Source organism: Podarcis raffonei, chromosome 1, assembly GCF_027172205.1.
Source record: "Podarcis raffonei isolate rPodRaf1 chromosome 1, rPodRaf1.pri, whole genome shotgun sequence".
Lineage (NCBI taxonomy): Eukaryota > Metazoa > Chordata > Lepidosauria > Squamata > Lacertidae > Podarcis > Podarcis raffonei.
The window spans coordinates 37718915-37739019 of NC_070602.1; the positions used below are offsets into that span (position 1 = coordinate 37718915).

General features: G+C 39.0%; 1 protein-coding gene across 5 annotated transcripts in view; it reads left to right on the plus strand.

The window, feature by feature from the left end:
• The window catches only part of NOVA1 (NOVA alternative splicing regulator 1), a 142790-nt gene that overhangs the window by 120677 nt on the left and 2008 nt on the right, over positions 1-20105 (plus strand). For all 5 annotated transcript variants that reach the window (XM_053381318.1, XM_053381298.1, XM_053381288.1 and 2 more), the window contains one exon: positions 19023-20105. This exon is cut by the window's right edge and continues 2008 nt beyond it. In XM_053381318.1, coding sequence (XP_053237293.1) covers positions 19023-20027 — 1005 coding nt within the window. In that variant the 3' untranslated portion in view covers positions 20028-20105. The remainder of the gene's footprint in view (positions 1-19022) is intronic.

Below are 20105 nucleotides of genomic sequence, written 5' to 3' on the forward strand. Positions count from 1 at the left end.
CCACATACCACAAAATGCCCTTAGTAGACTTCACTAAATGATTTGGAATGTGTCCTTAACACAGCTTCCGCCATTGCCAGTGAAGTTAGTGTGATGAATACTCTTGTTGCTTTATTCTTTTCCCTTATTAGAACAGGAACTGTGAATATTTTGTGTTACAGTAATGTTGCTTCAAGCACTTTCTTTTTCTGGAAACCAATGAATACATGTTCTAGTAGCAAATTTAATCCATGTTGTCTGTTGTTTTAAAGTAGTATAGTCTTAATTCTAAAGTAGTATAGTCTTAATTCTGATTTTATTTAATTCAGTTGCTCAACTTTATTCATACTATAGGAAAATGTTGGCTCACTACTGTTGCGATTCTTAGTATTTATCCTGCATTTAAATAGTAATGATGATTATAATAATAAATGGTAGTGTAATCATTGGTTCTGGTTAAATTATTAAACCCATAGAGCAGAATGAGATAAGAAAGGGAGAGGATCTAGTGCCTATGTCCCATTATGTATTCAGAGGAAGAAATAAGAAATTGTGTGATGGCAGGGATAATGGAAAGATAGTGACTCCAAAAATGCAGTGTTGAGAAAGGGACTGAAAGAAAGACTTGGGGAGAAATAAGAAGTTGTAGATGGCATAGGTTATGAATTATGATAGATCAAATTGAACGAATTAATTAGGACGTACTTGCCTCCATTGTGAGAACTATCCTCAGTGTATTCGACAGGCTTTGGGGGAGCATATACATCACCTTGAACTTGGAGGAATGGTGGGGGTATTGGTTTAATAAAACAAATAATGCTTCAGCTTGTTTGTCTGTCTCTGCCCTAAAACTCTGGGTGAAGACTTGCACTACCTTCCTAAAATCAGATGACTATAATCAACCCAGGTCTATGGATGACCTCATCCAGGAGCTTCATGTCCATATCAAACACCATAGCATGAGACCTTGCAGAACCCTTTAAGCAAAACATGCCAATGTGTAGAGTAGCAGTGTGACAATTTTGCTCTGTTCAGAGGGGAAATCTAAGCCTGATTTCTGTGTAGCAGACACAGAGTCTGACAGTTTGGCTTTTCACCTCAGTTCCCTCTGCAACAATTGCCACATTAAAGGGGGAGGGTTAGTCCCCCTTCTTATCAGCGCACAGAAATTTCCAGATTCAAGGACAAATCTTTAGGCACATAGGTTATATATTCCCTTTACTTAGTACAACTTAAGCATTACAGAAAAGAAGATTAACAACGTTATCAGTAATAAAGATCAGTAGCATTAAAACATTATAAAAACATTACAGAGTGCAAGTTAGCATTACAAATCTACTGTAATAATTAATGATGCAGAGCTGAGAAACCATTATTAAATCCTAATTACCAGAATCAACAAGGCTGGAATACAAGCAAAAGGTGACATGGTTCCTCTCAACTGAAAGAGAGAGAGAGATTCTCAAAGGAAGGGATATGTATAACTATTTTTTCCTTTGAAAGAGATAATTTTTCTAAACTTCCTCAGTTGTAAACTACTTGCAACAAAGTAGCCAACTACATGAAAGGGTTTCATAAAGCATATGCCAGAATACATACATTGCAACTTCAGCAATAAGTTTGATTAAACATAGTCTACTATCATCAAAGCAAAATAATTTTAGCAACATCTAATGAAACTACATCAAATACAAACAACTGCTATCTTAAAAAAACATATCTGGGTAGACATTTTACATAGTCATATCAAATCCTAAATTATACAGGAAAATGTCTGGTTCACATCTGAGCGTACTAAATGTATCAATGTTAAAAATAGCTTTCTCTGTGAACACAACTTGTTTAAGTAATCTGTAAAGGAGGATTGATTAAGTAAGGCCCGTTCACTTTCTTAATAACGGGATACATCAAGAGTATTGGTTCAAGGTAGGGCATGGAGAGCAGTGATGTATGAGCCTGGTATGCAAGTCTGGCCTACCATTTTTATAAATTTAATTGCATTGCATTGGTTACCCCATGGCTATGGGGCCAGTTCCAATATCTCTGGAACCAGCCAAAATGGGTGCAAAAGTGGTTGTGGACATGGCAACAGGAGTATCTGCCCCAGCACTTTTGCAGCACTCTATCTGTGAACTAATACCTAGGAAAGAGTATAGTGTATTCCTCTCATCCCATTTCTGCCTGGTGGTCCAGAAGGGTAACGGTTGGAAAATTACTGAGAGTTTCTGGGGAAGCAAGTTCCCCCCCCCCTTCATCCAGACCTATGTCTGCTGGGGCAAAGCTGATTGGACACCTAGGAGCAGGGTAGGCAGCCAGATGGAATGGCCTCCTCACTGCCCCAGTTCTCCTCACCATCAGTGGCAGAGGAAAAAACAATGCAGGCCAGCATCTACATGTCTATTCAAAATTAAGTATTATTGAGTTAAAATGGTAAGTGTGCAAGATTGAGATTAAGTTCTATTTCTGACATGTATGCACTATCAGACATAGAATTTAAGAGATACATAACTAGCTATCTGGGCATGTTGGGAGAGCGTGGGAGTTATGTGTTAAGCTCATCTGATAGTCCTTAAACTTCCACAAGTAACTTTTGTTTGTTGCAGCACATATGAATGAGACTATATTTCTAATTGCAGGAAAGGAGGTAAAATTATGTTGATGGTTTACTTTTTTATATACATGTATTTTCTGTTTACCTCTAAGTTATAAGTCACTGATAGTACAATCCTACATACATACCTACTCAGAAGTAAGTCCTGATGAGTTCAGTGGGACTTATTCCCAAGTAAATGTGCATAGGATAGCAGATTAAATTCTAAATTTTACTGTTGATCTTATCTGTTCATCTTCAGTGTCTACTATTTCTTTGCAAGGGAGGAGGGTAGGGAGAAATCTAGACCTCTTTGGCTCTGCCTACATAACCTTTTTGGTCCCAAAGCAGTTCTACCAGGTTCAGCCATCACCAGCCATCACAACCCTAATCCCATCTGCTGGTGCAGGTTGTCCAGTAGGGTGACTAAGACACTTCTGATGACAAAACTAGGTCTGCCAGTTTGTGAAATGGGTTCAGGTAATATCATTCAGGATAAACTGGATTAAGATACCACACCATTATGTCAAAATCTGAAATGTTTAAAACTGGCTGAAAGTTATTCAGTAAGCAGGGTCTCACCACAACTTCCTTTATAGCCATTAGGATCTTACCTTTCGCCAAATAGGCATTGATAACTTCTGTAATCCAATTAGCCAAGTTTGATCAGACTGTTCTAGTAAGCCAGGAAGGACAAAAGTTCAGGCAACATCCTCAGGCTTCACAAACTTGACTCTTCCAAACCTTGACACTGAACTTATTAAACCATCAAGCCTAAGCCTGGGTCTTTCAGAAAGCATTTTGTTGGCTCAGTTATTGTCATAGATCTGAATGCTGCTGACTATTGTGGCTGGGAGTGCAACTGTGATTTTCGTTCTTTGCTAATAAGAGTTTTATTTGATGTGTTTTAAGTGTACATAAAGAGGTATAGCTATAAAGAATTTCTGCACAACTTTTGAACAGCATCTTGGCCATTGGCAGCCATGGAAATACATGTGGAATGTCCGCAGAAGTGTACTTAATGTTTTCAGCAGCTAGCCACCTAATGTAATGGACAAGCTGTATTTCTCTTTAAAATTACTTACCTTTTCAACTTAGTGATTGGCTGCAGTGAACATTTGCAAAAGTCTCACATACACATCAATGTGCTTGCAACCTTGGTATGTTCCTACAAAATAATTCATGGCATAGGCAGAAATACGAAAACCTTTCATTATCAGTGAAATAAATTATTCAGCTGCTCTTTTATAAGTATCAATAATATAGAATTTAACACATCTAATTGCATGTTTCTCATGCTTGAGAATCTGCCAAGAAAAAGACATTAGCAATCCTGATGTTGGGAAACCTTTAAATTGTTCATAATTAATGATGTGCAACAAATAAATGAAATACGACTCAGCTGGTTCATGCACACACTGTTGTAGCAGATAATCACTTCATAGGAGTGCAGGTGATATCAGTACTAGCATCCTCCTTGGAACATTATTAGCTATTATCCATCTCAACCTATCATTGTTTCCCTGCCTCTCCCAATCAAACAAATTCTCTCTGCAGTATTAAGGAAGCAGAAATAGAGTGCCTTTGAATCAGTTTGCATGGTTAAAACACTGATTATAAAGAAAAGAAAGAGAATTCTATCATGACCATGATTTTGAGGGGGGGGGGGGTTGCACTTCTTATCAGTCATCTAGTAATTCTAAGCCCCGTTACTGAAATACATGCGTCACCAAAACAGACAACACATTGTAGACCTGGGTCACCTAAATGAATAAACTATTCTATGGATATTAATTTTCAGAATAAGCTACGATCACCAGTTGCTTACCTACAATCACAATTCATTTTATTTCAGGGTTAGGGCTAAAGTGTGCTTTGTTTCAGTGGCTGAAGCTGCATTTCAAGCCGATAACATTCAAGCTCCTGTGAGAAATTAAATGAAATGTTTATTTCAAATGGGTTTCCAAATGGAAGCTAAGAAAGCAAGCCAATGAATTAATGACAAATTTACAGCTCCACGATTTATGTGTCAGTCACAATTGCAGCATTGTTCACTGAAACAAACATGACCACTTCAGGCATTCGAAATGAATTTGTGAAGAGGGAAGGGAGGTCTCGCATGTATACGTTCTGCCCACCCACCCCAAGTCCCTTTCACATTCGGAATAAGAATGGGTCTCCCGCATTCAGCTGAATGCACATAGAAGCCTTCATGTGCTCCGGAACCCCTCATTCATTTGCCCACCCTTATAAACCCCAACAAAACGTCAGACTTGAGGCCACACGCATGGAGTGGGCCAACGTATGCACTGCCTGCACAATTTCTCCTCGTGTGTTGCTCGGCCATTGGATAGAACTATGCTAATGTATTTGTGAATCTTGGCCAAGAGTACAATAAAATTTAATTTTGCTGGTATGTTGTCTGTTTATGACAGGAAATACCAGAATAAAAGCAAGGTGCATGCAGTAATTATTTCTGCTGCTTGAAGACTGGAGCTACCCCATCACCACAACAAAAACTAAGAAAAAATCCTTATTTTTGTTGGAGAAACTGGTCAGTAATACATTCAATTCAACAATAAGCAATTACAGAGCCCATGCTTCTTGTTCAGAAATCTACACACATCAGCTACTTTACACTTTCTGTTCAAAAACAGTAGTGCCTGCAGTTTCAGTTTTCAGAATCTATCAAACAGCTTGCTTGCTCTCAGCAAAGCAATGCTACAATGAAACAGCAAGTCTTTTTTCTCCACTATTTTCACCACCTGTGAAAGATATTCAAAACCCTCTGTAATATGCAACATTTCCAATTTTCCCTAATTTCAGTGCTGGGTCTCGTGCACATGTGTAGACAAATGCAAGATTTGTGTCCTTACCTTTGAGCACTTTTTCATTATTTAGTAGTACATAAACAAAAATACTTTTTAGTTTACACCAGGCTTTCCCAAACTTGGGTCTCCAGCTGTTTTGGGACTACAACTCCCATCAGCATTAACTAGTAGAACCAGTGGTCAGGGATGATGGGAATTGTAGTCCAAAACCAGCCGGAGACCCAGGTTTGGGAAACACTGGTAGACAATCCAGTAATATGGTAACATAGCCATGTTTTGTTTTGGTGCTTTTTGGTTTTTGTTTTGTTTTTTTTTGTTTTGAAAAATAATCATAGCTAGGGCACCATTTGCATAGTGTAAGTGTAATCTGACAAATTCAAATTATTTTGTTTAACATAGTCTTTCAGTTATTCAAATGTATCACATCCTGTTGTTGAATCTAGTTGGCACAAACTTCAGTTATGTCAGAAACTTGATCAAACATCTGTTTAAAACACAGTTGTGCTACTTTCACATTATCTCAAGTTCCATCAGGTTCAACAAAATTAATTTTCAAGCAGAAGTCACACTGCTCAAATCTTCCTACAGTTTTGCAAGAGTGCAGTGCCAATTACACTATCCATGTTTTGTTCATTGCTGTGTCATGTGAAAGTATGCATGTAGTCCTAAACTATAAGTCAGCCCCAATGAACCAAATGTTACAGGTTTCCACTGTTAACTGTTTCACTCTTCTCAGAGTCAGTGCAATTCTGTGCAATTTTATTCAGAAGAAATTCCTATTGTCTTCATAGAGAAGTATTCCATAATAAAGTAAGTTTAGGCTTGCAGCCTGAATATTACTGTTAGAACTAGTATGATGGCATAAACTGATTACCTGAGCCCATTAAAAATGATATAGTGACTTAACAGTAATGGTGTATGCATGCTTTATTACTTAAATTGATGCTTTTGGGAAGAGATTTATTGTGAAACCAGCCTCAAATTAATGCCATTCATGGAGATACGGGGGGGGGGGGGGTAGAACTCGATGCCACACTTTTTTTAGACCACCGTTTCCCGCTATTGGTGTTAAAATGAAATTGTCAGAAATAAGCAAGTCACTAGGAGAGCAGTCTTAAGTGTTGACAGGGAAGAACAGAGTGGCATAACCACCACTCTATCTCAGGCCTGTCAGCTATAGCCAGGCAGAAGGGAGACACAATTAATTCTTGCTTTTTTCCTATGCCACAACAGCAGCATATTTCTGCAGGGCATATGCATATAGCACAACCCCACCAGCACCACTCTTACCCCTGCCACACACACCACAACCTCAATCTACATGTTGTTCTAACCTTCTCAGACATCAGCATGGTGACGGGGGTAGGACTGCACTTGAGAATTCTTACATATAGCACATAATATTTTTATTTCTATGATTTGGATTTCATTTCATTTTTCCGATGAACAAAAATATAAATAGAAAAGCAAAAATATTTGATGTGCAAGCCACAAATTTCTTAAGACACACAATACTTTTGGGTACCTTCGCAGTGAAGTCCACAAGGGAAGCTTAAGTGATTTGAACACTTTCCCTATGAAGAAAGGCTAAAGTGCTTGGATGTTTTCAGAGGAGGGGAAAGGAACAAAGAAGTCAAAATAGACATTTTTAAAATTAGTCACATGATGATGAGAATGGGATCCCAGTAACACACACATACCCTTTCTCATAATGCTAAATTTTGCTTGGTAATACGTTCCGCACAACACCTAATAAGCATATAAAATCTATCAGTTTAGATTAGTTGTTTTTTTAAAGGATTAGACAGGTTTATGGGTTATAAGTCTACAAATGGCTGTAGCCCAGGAATGGGGAAATTTTGGACTTCCAGATGTTGCTGTACTATAACTCCCATCATCCTTGATGGGATTGATAGTTCTAAAACATATGGAGAAAAAAAGTTCCCCCACATGTGTTACAGGCCATCTCAGGAAGCAATCCTAAATTTCCTGGAGGGAATATTCCCTAGAGGGGCTAACTGAATGTTGCAGACTTCTCTGTGTCTGCTGCCAGAAATCTCTTCATTTCAGCAGCAAAATTATTCCACATAATCACTTCCTCACTTTTGGTGCACCCATGTCAGGGGTAGAAGAAAGTTGGTTGTGAAACCAGTTTGAAGGAAGAAGGATACTGCTCAAACCCATCTTTTATCCTGGTTGGGGTGAGCCTGTAATGGCTTAAAAAGTGGCAATTATTCTACCATGGACACTTCATAGCAGTCATCTGTAAATAGGCTAACACATTCAGTTGCAACGTATTTCTGATCATCAGGTTCTTGGGACAAATGACAGATGATGGTTATATCCTTCCTGTCCTGCTTTTTGGCTTCCATGTGGCTTTGGAAACAGTCATGATTGGCTTTGACTTGGTGCAACTGGAAAGTTTATATATTGTTATGGGCACATGCTATCAAACTTCTATCGTGAAAAGAAGTTGTATGTTGATTTATATGCGTGTCACAAAATGCAATACGCCTACTTGAGAGATACCATTCTGAGCAAACTTTGAAATGGTATGAACTATAATTTTACAAAGAATTGCATATTTACCTGTGGCACATAGTTCACCAATGCAATAACATGTGAGTTATTATGTATAAATTGTAGTCTGTGAACATTCTGGGTGGTAAATACCTTTGAACAGTTAACCAACATATTCTGATAGTAAGATTACTTTGAGAATGCCTTGACATATTTTGTTTCTAGCATGGATATTTGAAATATGATCTCATTTACAACCCAGACCCTGGAATAAAACCCTGCTGTCAGTAATATTAAATGTCCAAATTAATATGCTTGTATGTGAGAGCAATAGTGAAGACTTTATATTGTGAGTTGATTTATGAGTATTTAATCTATAAATAATTTATAATTTAAGATTGCATTTTTGTCCTACAAACAGGCAGTCCCTTACAATATAAATTTGCAATTCAAAGTTAATTCTCATCTTCCAAATCTGGTTTCCTGAGTTCATCAATTTCCAGCACAGCAGTTCCAGCATAGGAATTGTTTGGAAGTTAATGATGTTAACTTTCTATATTTCTTTTACTCTCTCTCTCTTCCAACTTCTCATCGTACTTTGGAAATATCTTACTAGGAGAACGCATCTCAAATATGGCAGAGCTGAACATCTTTGGGGAAAAAATACTTGGTTTTGCTGGGCAGATTTTCAAACCTCCCCCCCCCTCTCACTGCCCCTCCTTCCTCCCTCCCTCCCTCTCTTTTCCCTGTGTCCATGGTTTCCACAATGGTGGTCAGTCACCCTGGTGCTGCTGAGTACCTTTTAAAAAAATCTACAACTCATCAAAGTAACAAAAGGAAGCTTTATTTTATCTTCATCAAAATGATGCATAGCCAATGAGATTCAGTATGTAATGATCCCTAAAGCCGAATCAAGAGTGAGGAGAGGAAGCATGGAAGACAAAGTGGAGTAAACTGCAAAACACCCAACAGTAAATCATTGAAACGGCTGATCTTCCATTCTCCAAACAGGAATTATTCTAGCTCATTTCTAAACCCAAATTTGGTAACATTACCTTCTGTTTGAGCATGCCTTTGGCATTTCATATGGGGAAAGGACATGCCTTTCCCCCAAACCAGTTTAGCCAGTTACATTTCTGCTGAACAGGCCACACCAACAGGAATCATCTGCTCAGTTGTCCTATGATTCTGATCCAAGCAATGTTGATGTTGTTGTTGTTTATAGCCTCATTACTGCTTTGGCAATTTCACATGTTAAAGGAACCTCTTCCCTTTTAGGTAGGGTTGCCATACGTCCAGGAATTCCCAGGCATGCCCTCTTTTTGGGGTCCTACATGCCCATCTGGGGGGAATTTTATGTTTTAAAGTAAATGTCCTGGATTTTGGTTTTTTAAAAAATGAAATAAAAATTGTAGGCAGTTCTGGTTTGGGCTCGGGTGACTTGGGCTCTGGCTCTGGCATGGGCAACCTGGGCTCTGGTTCTGGCTTGGGCACCCTAGACTTGTTTCAGGCTTGGACTCGGGTGTGGGAGGCTCAGGGTCAGTGCTATTGGGCAATTGCCCTAAAAAAGCTCAACAACTTTTTGATTTTTAGCTCTTGAAATACAGCAACCCTACTTTTAGCTATTCATACTTTTCACCGGCATCCAGCCATTCTGACCAACAAGAGCATTTTCATTTTTTACAACCTTATTGTTAAATTTTGTTGAAAAGCAAGTCAACATCAGTCATTGGTTTCTGTTTCCACTTGTTGCAAAATGTTAGCTGTTTTAAAGCAAAGTTCATAAAATAATATTGGAATCGAATACGCAGTTAAATTGTTGCATTTTCAAAAGGGTTATAATTAGTACAGGGCCCTCCCCATGTTTGACTCCAGCTCCCATCACAAGTCAACATGAACAGTGGCCAGAGATGTTGGGAGTCAGAGTATAACAAAAACTAGAGGGCATCACTCTTGGCTCCCCGTAAACTAGCAAATAGATAGGACTTAGGCACAAACTGGACAACATGCCATTAATTCAATTATTAATCATGGTGATACTTTTTTAAACAAATGCAGGATCATTTTCCTTCCTGACCCACCCAGCCACATTATGTTTCTGATTCAGAGCAAGCCTCCAGTGCCTGCTATTAACACTGAAAGAAGTTTCATTTTTAATTGGGATTGCATTGGTGTAAGTGCAATCTTTTCTTCCAATGCAAATATTGTAACAGGTGTATTGGGGCTAGGGGCCTTCAGATCCAGACTGCAGCAAGGCACAAAGGATTAAAGCCCCCTTCCCCTTCCCAGGTCCCAACCTGGTGTTTAGGTTTAAACAAACATTCAAGCAATTAGTTTGAGCTGTAAATGTCGATTTGGGGGGGCTGTCTTCTGAAAGCTGTCCAGACAGGAAAACATGCAAGAATTATATGTTATCTGCAGTGTATGCCTTGCAGGAAGGGTTGGGGAACATGTGTAAGAAATGAAACCCTACGAACCACTAAGTCCTGCTGAATTCAATGTCACTTACACCCAAGAAAGTATTCATAGGATGTAAGCTTATAATGCAGTGTTCTACATGCCTTTCTAGAGGCAAGTCCCACTGAATTTAGTGGGATTTATTGACAGGTAAGGGATTGCAGCTTTAGCAAGATTTAATGAAATTTAACATTGTTTGTGACAAACTTATTAAAATAAAAAATTGTAAGTAGGCTATAAAGCATTTCCTAAGCTATTCCTAAACCTGATTCCAATACAACTGATATAATTCTTCCCTGTGAGTCCATTTCTAATCTCTAAACCAGAGTTATAGCAGCATTCTTCTTAGATTGCATGTTGAATTTTTAATTCCACATTCATTCTATATTCATTAATGGCATGCATTAACTTGTTATATATGGTAGCTTTGCAAAATCTAAGACTCAGAATGCATGTTATCATTTGCAGAATCATTTCATTGATATATCTCTGTCTTAATGCCCTATTCATAGGGAAATAAGAATAAAATATTTTTGAGAATCTGAATCACTCAAATTTCTAAGACTGTTTTCTTTCTTTTTTAATGTTCTATTGATTTCCATGGAAATATATTTCCAATTAATAGTGCATAGGAATTTATCCTTACACCCTGATCTTAAATAACTTGAAAACCCACCAAACGACCTGGTTGGTAAGATTAGATTACCACACCACATCAGTAATCTGTGAAGCTTTGAACATGTGAAACCCCCTGACTGCATCATTCTTTCCCACGACATTGTAAGTAGACAGATTGAGAGGGTTTGTTCTGGTGTGGAAATGAACAACATGATCAGGGCATCTACATGTGATCAGTTTCCACATATTACCATAGCAATGTGGGAAGCAAGCTTTTTGACAGCTACAGTCACTTTGGTAACATAGCTTATCCTTTTTTTATAATATGCTCACATTTTGTTTCTATAGTGGCTAGTATGAGGAAATGGTGTACAGGGAAGTTAAGCAAAGAAGCCAGTCTGAAAATTCTTAGATTCTTGTGAATGTTAGATAAATAACTTGCCTCTTTTTTTAAAGGACAGTTTGGGGCTACAGGTTCTTAGTGATCTATGGGGGTCCATTGTGCTTCCATAATGAAGTGTTTTCCCAGGCAACCTTAGTAAAGCCAGATACATTTCAGTGGTGATCCTTTCTTTCTTTCTCTGTTTTTCCCAAGCGTCTCTGTTGGATATAGGGTCAATGGCAGACCAGCAATCAGTGATTATTCTATGGTAGATTATTTTATCACAGCTTATCCCCAGGGAATTACCCTAGACGCATCAATGCCTAACCACATTTTTTTTCCTGCTAAATTGCTTTACTACCAGGATAGGGAACATTTGGCTCTCTGATGTTGTTGGACTACAGATCCCATTATACCTGACCATTGGACATGCTGGCTGGGACTGACAGGAATTGGAGTCCAGCAATATCTGAAGGTCCACAGGTTCCTCATTACTACCTTCATATTCTTAGGTGTTTTTGAAAAGCTTAATAGTCACCCAAACTAAGGGTGCATGGAATTCTCTTTGTAGAACTAGTCATAAAAACCCTTCATCAGTTCAGAATACATAATTGTTAACCAAATTTCTTCGTTTTCTAGATGATTCATTTGAAGAAATCAGTATTGCCCAAACTTGCTGCTAATTTTAAAACAGAGGATGTGGAAACCATAGAAACATTGTGTAATTTCTCAAGGGGGTTCAAGTTCATTTTGTAGATGTAGGAAGAGAATTCTGGTTATAAGCACATGAACAACAACTTAAACAAAGATTAGAATAATTTCAAAGATACAAACATATTACATATTAGGAAAAAGATTGTACTAGTAACTCAGTGACTCAGAATTTACATGTTCAAATAGTTTCTTGCCTTAACCAGAGGAAAATAAGAAAGAGGAAAATAAGATATATGCCTATTAATATGCTAAATGCATCATTCTCTGATGTTATAAAGATGCAATGAAAATACAATCTGATGAACTGACACAAAACTCTAACACTGTGGTTCCTGATTACCTAAGTACTGTGGACCCCCTGTTTTTCAAAAGCCAATCTATGGACCCCCTACTTTTGAAAATGTTAACATCTCTATGATAGTTTTTGTGATGTGAATGGCACCACGGACCCCTGGGTGGGTTACGCAGATCTCCTGGGGTCCATGGACTATGGACCATCAATTGGGAACCACTGTTCTAAAAGGCAAAGCAGTGTCTTCTGGATAAGCTTTTCAGGGGTACAAAGAAGCTTAGGGCAGGAGGGAGATAGAACTATCCATTGTGTGAGGCTCCTTCCAGTCACAAAACATTGGATTAAACCAAAAGAATCTTTTAAGGTGAGTTTGGGGCTACAGGTTCTTAGTGATCTGTAGGGTTCTATTGTGCTTCCATAATCTTTTAAGGTGGTTTTAAAATAATCTTTTAAGGTGGTTTAATATCCTAAGATATGAACAAGCCTTTTCAGTATACTTCTTAACACATGTGAGCAAACAAACCAGGAAGTCATTCTTAAACCAGCTTCACACCATGGCTTAATATTGGCTTGTACCAATGTTGTTAACCATAGTTTACTAGTTGCCACCCCTGATGTCTGCAATCTTCCTTCTCTCTCCATGGGTTCAATGTAACCTGGGGAAAGAGCTTAATTCATTCACAAGCAAGTCTCTGAGTCTGAATCAATATTTTCTAGACATACTATGCTTCTAGAAGCTGCATAGTCTACCTTCTATTTTCAAATAAAAGACAAGACAGAAGTACTGTTTTGGGGGGACAGGAGGCGGGCAGGTGTGGAGGATTCCCTGGTCCTGAATGGGGTAACTGTGCCCCTGAAGGACCAGGTGCGCAGCCTGGGAGTCATTTTGGACTCACAGCTGTCCATGGAGGCACAGGTCAAATCTGTGTCCAGGGCAGCTGTTTACCAGCTCCATCTGGTACGTAGACTGAGACCCTATCTGCCTGCAGACTGTCTCGCCAGAGTGGTGCATGCTCTGGTTATCTCCCGCTTGGACTACTGCAATGCACTCTACGTGGGGCTACCTTTGAAGGTGACTCAGAAACTACAACTAATCCAGAATGCGGCAGCTAGACTGGTGACTAGGGGCGGCCGCATACATTGGCTCCCAGTACGTTTCTGATCACTATTCAAAGTGTTGGTGCTGACCTTTAAAGCCCTAAACGGCCTCAGTCCAGTATACCTGAAGGAGCGTCTCCACCCCCATCATTCTGCCCGGACGCTGAGGTCCAGCGCCGAGGGCCTTCTGGCAGTTCCCTCATTGCGAGAAGCAAAGCTACAGGGAACCAGGCAGAGGGCCTTCTTGGTAGTGGCGCCCGCCCTGTGGAACGCCCTTCCAGCAGATGACAAAGCGATAAACAACTACCTGACATTCAGAAGACATCTTAAGGCAGCCCTGTTCAGGGAAGTTTTTAACGTGTGATATTTTACTGTATTTTTGGTTTCTATGGAAGCCGCCCAGAGTGGCTTTTGTGCCTTTCCAGATAAAAGCAATAGAAACTGTGTATTTATTCACCAGCCTAAGTACCACTGTAATTTATTTTTTGTATCATTTTAGGTAGCAATATTTTAAATTTCTAAAATGTTATCCATATGTAGACTTAGACATACATGAATAAATCAGGCTATTTGCTCCTCTACATGTTCTGAGATGATCAGGATGTATTTAAACAAAAAAAAAAAAACCAGTGTTTGAAAGATTTTATATCCCCCTTAGTCTTAGTCATGGAGCAACAGGTTTTAATAGCCAATAAGTACCATTTTAAATCATCTTCTTGGATAAACATAGGCCATATAATTCTACCCTGTAATCTCTCTATTCAACTCAATTACTTTTGGTTGAACTAGAGCATATCTTTTAGAAATACTTTGTGCCACTGGTGCCACACAGCAGCCATAAAGCTAATGGATTGAGCTCTCTAAAGATTCAGCTTGTGTCCAAGGAAGTCATGTGATATGAGATCATTTTCTATTAATTCTTCCTTAGTTTTTGTTGGAAAAGCTTCTGCTGAAGCATTCATTCGGATAGTGGCTGGAGGAGATGATGGGTCTCAGAGTAACAGTCTGTTGCCTAGGGAAAGTTTAATTAAATACTATTAGTATAAGTCTTTGGGGTGTAAAATATATAACAGAATGTTGAATCCTACCCATGAGTCCCAAATATGGATTCAAATAGCATTATAATCTTTATCAATTGCAAATGCTAATGTGCAACTTTATATAGCCGCCAGCCTCAACTGTGGCTCCAAATATTAGCTTAGTAGTCCACATTAAATGTTTCCTAAAGAGGTTCTGCATGCATTATCATCACCATTTCCTAAGTATTTTCATAACGCTATTATTACCACTGATACATTTAGAAGGGTTGGAGGAAGGTCAGTGAGTCCACTTTTTCCAATTGTGCCCCTCTCCCAGGTCACATTGAGCTTGTGAACTTTGACATGCTGTTTTAAATATCCCACTCTTCTCCATTCTGGTTGCATCAGACATTCTCACCCATTTCATTTACATTCTTCTCTCTCGTGCACCTGCACGGAACCTGCCAATTGTCACCTAGTTATCTTTCAGAAATGAAGCGAAGTTGACCAAACCTGAAACATGTACCTCCGTATCTGGTGGTGCATAGTACCCCAAAACAATTCCTCTTTCAATCGGAGAATGAGAAGCAACAAAATGTCAATTTCCCATCCCCATGGACAACCGGCTCATTCTGCAAAGCCTGAAGTAGGATGTCTACCATAGCTCACCACAGATACTGCCCAGGACCAGTGAAGTTGGTTACTTACACCATGTCTCAAGCCCATTTGTCTGACCTCGTGAGACCTGGAACTGAGGCCTGGTCTAGCCAACTTCTCCACCAAACCTGTCTCTACTATTTTGAGAGATAAGAGCAAAAGCACACACAAACACACACACTGTACACGTACTTGGGTAGGTGGAAATTTAATCCAGTTTTCTAAAAGTGTTCTAGGAATTTAAAGAAGTGAACTAATTGAATATTATTAGATAGAATTCCATTAAATCTACACAGATTTATCTGCATTTGCCAAAACTTACTGTTTAATGATTTCCAGCACAATCCTATGCGTGTCTTTTATTAATTTCAATGTCTAGGATTGCTACCTTGTTTGAAGATATATTGAGATCTTCTATACCTTCCTATTGATGTTTTGTAACCCAAAATATGTGTATCCATTTTGTATATTGTATAATTCAGTGAGCAGACAATCACATTTACTATTAGACAGAATTGAAACACATAAATGAAGCTATTCAGAATACATCAATTGTTCCTGCAAATGTAATTTGAACTCTATGAAACATTAATGTGTGAGGTACATAATGCTTTTAGACTACAAAATAAAAACAAATGAAAAATTGGAATGGTATTAAAAGTATGCATCGACGTAGGTTTTTCTCTTCTCTATTCAAAGCATGTTTATTATACCAGGAAGGATAGGACAAATGTGCATAATGTGCAATGTATATTAGGAAATGATGTATGTGCACTTACACACATATAGATATAGATATATTGTGCAGGCTCAATAGCCTCTTCTTTTCAAGGTTACTAAAAAATAAAGACAAGCTATAGAGGTTGTCTAGAGAAAGTATTTTTCTTTCTTTAATTACATGTTTATATCACTTCAAAGTCTAGAGCTTTGGGGGGTTTATGCAAACATTTTAAGCAATAAAACTGGCAGTGGTGACATTGTGCCCTGATAGGCAAATAAAGAGGCAAACACATAAGGTGGGGTTGAACTGGGCCACTTTTATTTACATCTTAAATTGAAATCAGCGGAGGGGTAATTAACTTAGCTGTAATTAGCTGTAGCCACTGGGCAACCCGCCCTTGCCTAAGGAATTGGGGCACGGCTTCCTAGCCTACCCCAATTCCCGGCTACACCCTGAAGGTGAGAAGGGAGGCCTTATCTCATCTCCAGCCCCCTGGAACGCAGAACCCCAGGTGGATGAGAGAGTTTGGCCTCAAAGGAGGCCCCTATCTCACCCTCTGAATCATGGAGTCCCAGAAGTGGGCCTCAGAGCCGACCCGTCACCTGAAAGGTGCCCAAAGGGCGTCACCAGGCTAAACCAAACTATTTCTTTTCCTGCACCTGAACTGCCAAAAGTGATCAAATCAAAAAGATTAACCTATTTAAGCAACATCCTGAGATCTCTGGGTATATGGCAGTATATAAATTTAATAATAATAATAATACCATCTAGCACTCTGTCCTACTATTCAGTGTGAAGTAGGCACAAACCCAATCTGTGATCCCAAATGCAGATTGGGAAAAATTCCTACGTGGCCCCCTAGTGGTGACCCCAAAGCACACTGGGAGACAGGGAGGGAGGGCGGGTGCTGCTGCAAATGGAGAGGCTGGAGGGAAGGCAGATTGTCCCTTAAATTGGGATCAAGTCCTGCCCACTCACTTTCACCACCTTAGAAATGCACCAATCGGTACAGGGAATTTTCCTGCTCTACACCTCTTGCCCAACAGCTTGCAGAGGCGTCCAGCCTTCTTGGCACCAGGCACCTTCTAGGTGCCTTTCCAATGAAGGAGAGTCCACCACCTCTTGAGGTAGTGAGTTCCAGTGTCGAACAGCTCTTACCATCAAAAAGTTCTTCATAATATTTAGTCAAAAACACTTTTCTTGTAATTTGAAGCCTTTGCTTCTGGTCCTACCCTCTGGAGAAGCAGAAAACAAGCTAACTCCAGCTTTCATGTGAAAACCTTTTATCACCAATAATTCTTAATTCTCGGGCGAAATGCTTTCTCTCCTAAAGCTCCAAAAGGAAAACCTTTTGTTAGTTTGCGCATAGTAGGGACACTTCTGAAAGTAGCAAACCTGATCCACATATAGAAATCAATAGATGGATGTAGATAATTGTGTCTGGACTGAGTATATATCCTTATATTGTCAATATTTGCTAAGCTTGACATCTGCCATTTTTATTCATGCTCAGATCATTTGGATATTTTATTTTGTTTTAATCTAGAAACTACTGCTTCAAGTTAATTTAAGGTGGATGGGGGCATTCCAGTGTGGTAAATTGCAAAGTATAAGCCATTTAGAAGTGTGACAGTAGTAGATTACTGTGAAAAAAAATATAGTCTCATATTTGCAGTGATGGAGAGAAATCCATAGAATGAGGTTATAGAACAGAGCAAGAATTATCAAAAAAATAAGCTGAATAACCAGCTTCATGATGGAAATATTTGTATTCCCAATCCAATTAGGTTGTGGCTAAATCTGTTTGAAACAAGTTGGCTATGGTTAATATAGGGTGCAGTTCTGTAATTTATCTGGGAACAAGTCCCACAGTGGGGCTTCTGAGTCGACATTTGTAGGATTGCAATGTCATAGATTATTATTTATGAGTAACTGTAGTGGCTATTATTAAAATAGCTTTATTTACATATTTAATAGTTGCTCACTGTTATTACTCAGTCTGAGATGCAATAACTTAAGATAGTGGCCAAGTGATATTTTTAAAATTGCTATGTTTTATTCAGCCAGTCAGAAATAATCAGTTAAAAGTAGCAGTTTGAACCCAGAGAAGCTTCATCTCTTGGAGGAAAAACCTTTCGGCAATGGAGGAAACTCCTCTTTTGCAGGAAGGTACGCTGGATCCAGCCAAGTATCTAAATCCCTTGCTGAATTAAAAAAATGTATGACATTTGCAGCTCAATCCTCTGCAGATTTATACAGAAGTAAATCCCCACTTTGTTGAATGGGACTTACTTCCAAGCACATGTACATAAAATGTGTGTTTTAGATATTTGTGAAATACTGAAATCAGTGAAATTCTGTCACTGGAAACATCTTCAGTTCTGGGAGTAAAAAGTTCATTGGTGGAACCCGTATAAAAATATTCCTGCAACCGTAATAAAACATGAGAAATTACATAATTCACTATTTTTTCTTCAAACAGACTCATGAATTTTTCCTCAGACGAGTGATACATTTTATTGCAAAATGCATACTATTTTACTCTCCAGAATGTAGACATGAATATATATATATATATATATATATATATATATATATATATGAATGAGAAAGAGAAGGAGATATTTACTAGATTAGAGGAATTGTCCTGCCACTTTCCCCACATGGATGATGGATGCCTTGCTTTGCCAATTAAAGTCTTTAGGGGTTTTTAAAGCTATTTATTTGAATACTCAGATTTAGAATGTATATTCTTGTCTGTTTTATTTAAAATATATATATTACCAAAGGTATATTTGAAGCAGATGCCATCACAGATGTTGTTTGATCAACTCAAATATGAAGGAAGGATACTGCAAATGAGAAGATGGGGAAAATGTCAATATTTTCCTAATAATATGTTGTTTTGTCTAAATATTTCACTCAATAATTAAAGGGTTTTCCTTTTCTGTGATGCCAAAATTCTTTCAGAATCCATTCTGCCTTATCTCAGAATATATGTAAAAACTTGTTGAACATGACTTGTTTCCTAATTCTGTCTTATGTCTGCTTCAGTTCTTCTGCCTGTTTCAGGTAGCAAAATATATTAAGTATGTTGAATGTGCAAAGCAGTAGTATTATTCATATTTTTTTGTTTAATTACAGGTAAAGATTATAGTTCCCAACAGCACAGCAGGTCTGATAATAGGGAAGGGAGGTGCTACAGTCAAGGCTATAATGGAGCAGTCAGGGGCTTGGGTACAGCTTTCCCAGAAACCTGATGGGATCAACTTGCAAGAGAGGGTTGTCACTGTAAGCGGAGAACCTGAACAAAACCGAAAAGCTGTTGAACTTATCATCCAGAAGATACAAGAGGATCCACAGAGTGGAAGCTGTCTCAATATCAGTTATGCTAATGTCACAGGTCCAGTGGCCAATTCCAATCCAACCGGATCTCCTTATGCAAACACTGCTGAAGTATTGCCAACAGCTGCGGCTGCTGCAGGGCTATTAGGACACGCAAACCTTGCTGGAGTTGCAGCCTTTCCAGCAGTTTTATCTGGCTTCACGGGCAATGACCTGGTTGCCATCACCTCTGCACTTAACACGTTAGCCAGCTATGGATATAATCTCAATACGTTAGGTTTAGGCCTAAGTCAGGCAGCGGCTACTGGGGCTTTGGCTGCAGCAGCTGCCAGTGCCAATCCAGCAGCAGCAGCAGCCAATTTGTTGGCCACCTATGCGAGTGAGGCCTCAGCCAGTGGCAGTACCGCCGGTGGTACGGCGGGGACATTTGCATTAGGTAGCCTGGCTGCTGCTACTGCTGCAACCAATGGATATTTTGGAGCTGCTTCTCCTCTAGCTGCCAGTGCCATTCTAGGAACAGAGAAATCCACAGATGGCTCAAAGGATGTAGTTGAAATAGCAGTGCCAGAAAACTTAGTTGGTGCAATACTTGGAAAAGGAGGGAAAACACTAGTAGAATACCAGGAGTTGACTGGTGCAAGGATACAGATCTCCAAAAAGGGAGAATTCGTTCCTGGCACGAGGAATCGGAAGGTAACCATTACTGGAACACCAGCTGCAACCCAGGCCGCACAGTATTTAATAACACAACGGATCACATATGAGCAAGGAGTTCGGGCTGCCAATCCACAGAAAGTGGGTTGATTATGCTAAACGTGAGATTGTTTTAAACCCCTCCTTACCCTATTTTCAAGAAGGATGTACTGTACTTTGCAGAAGTGA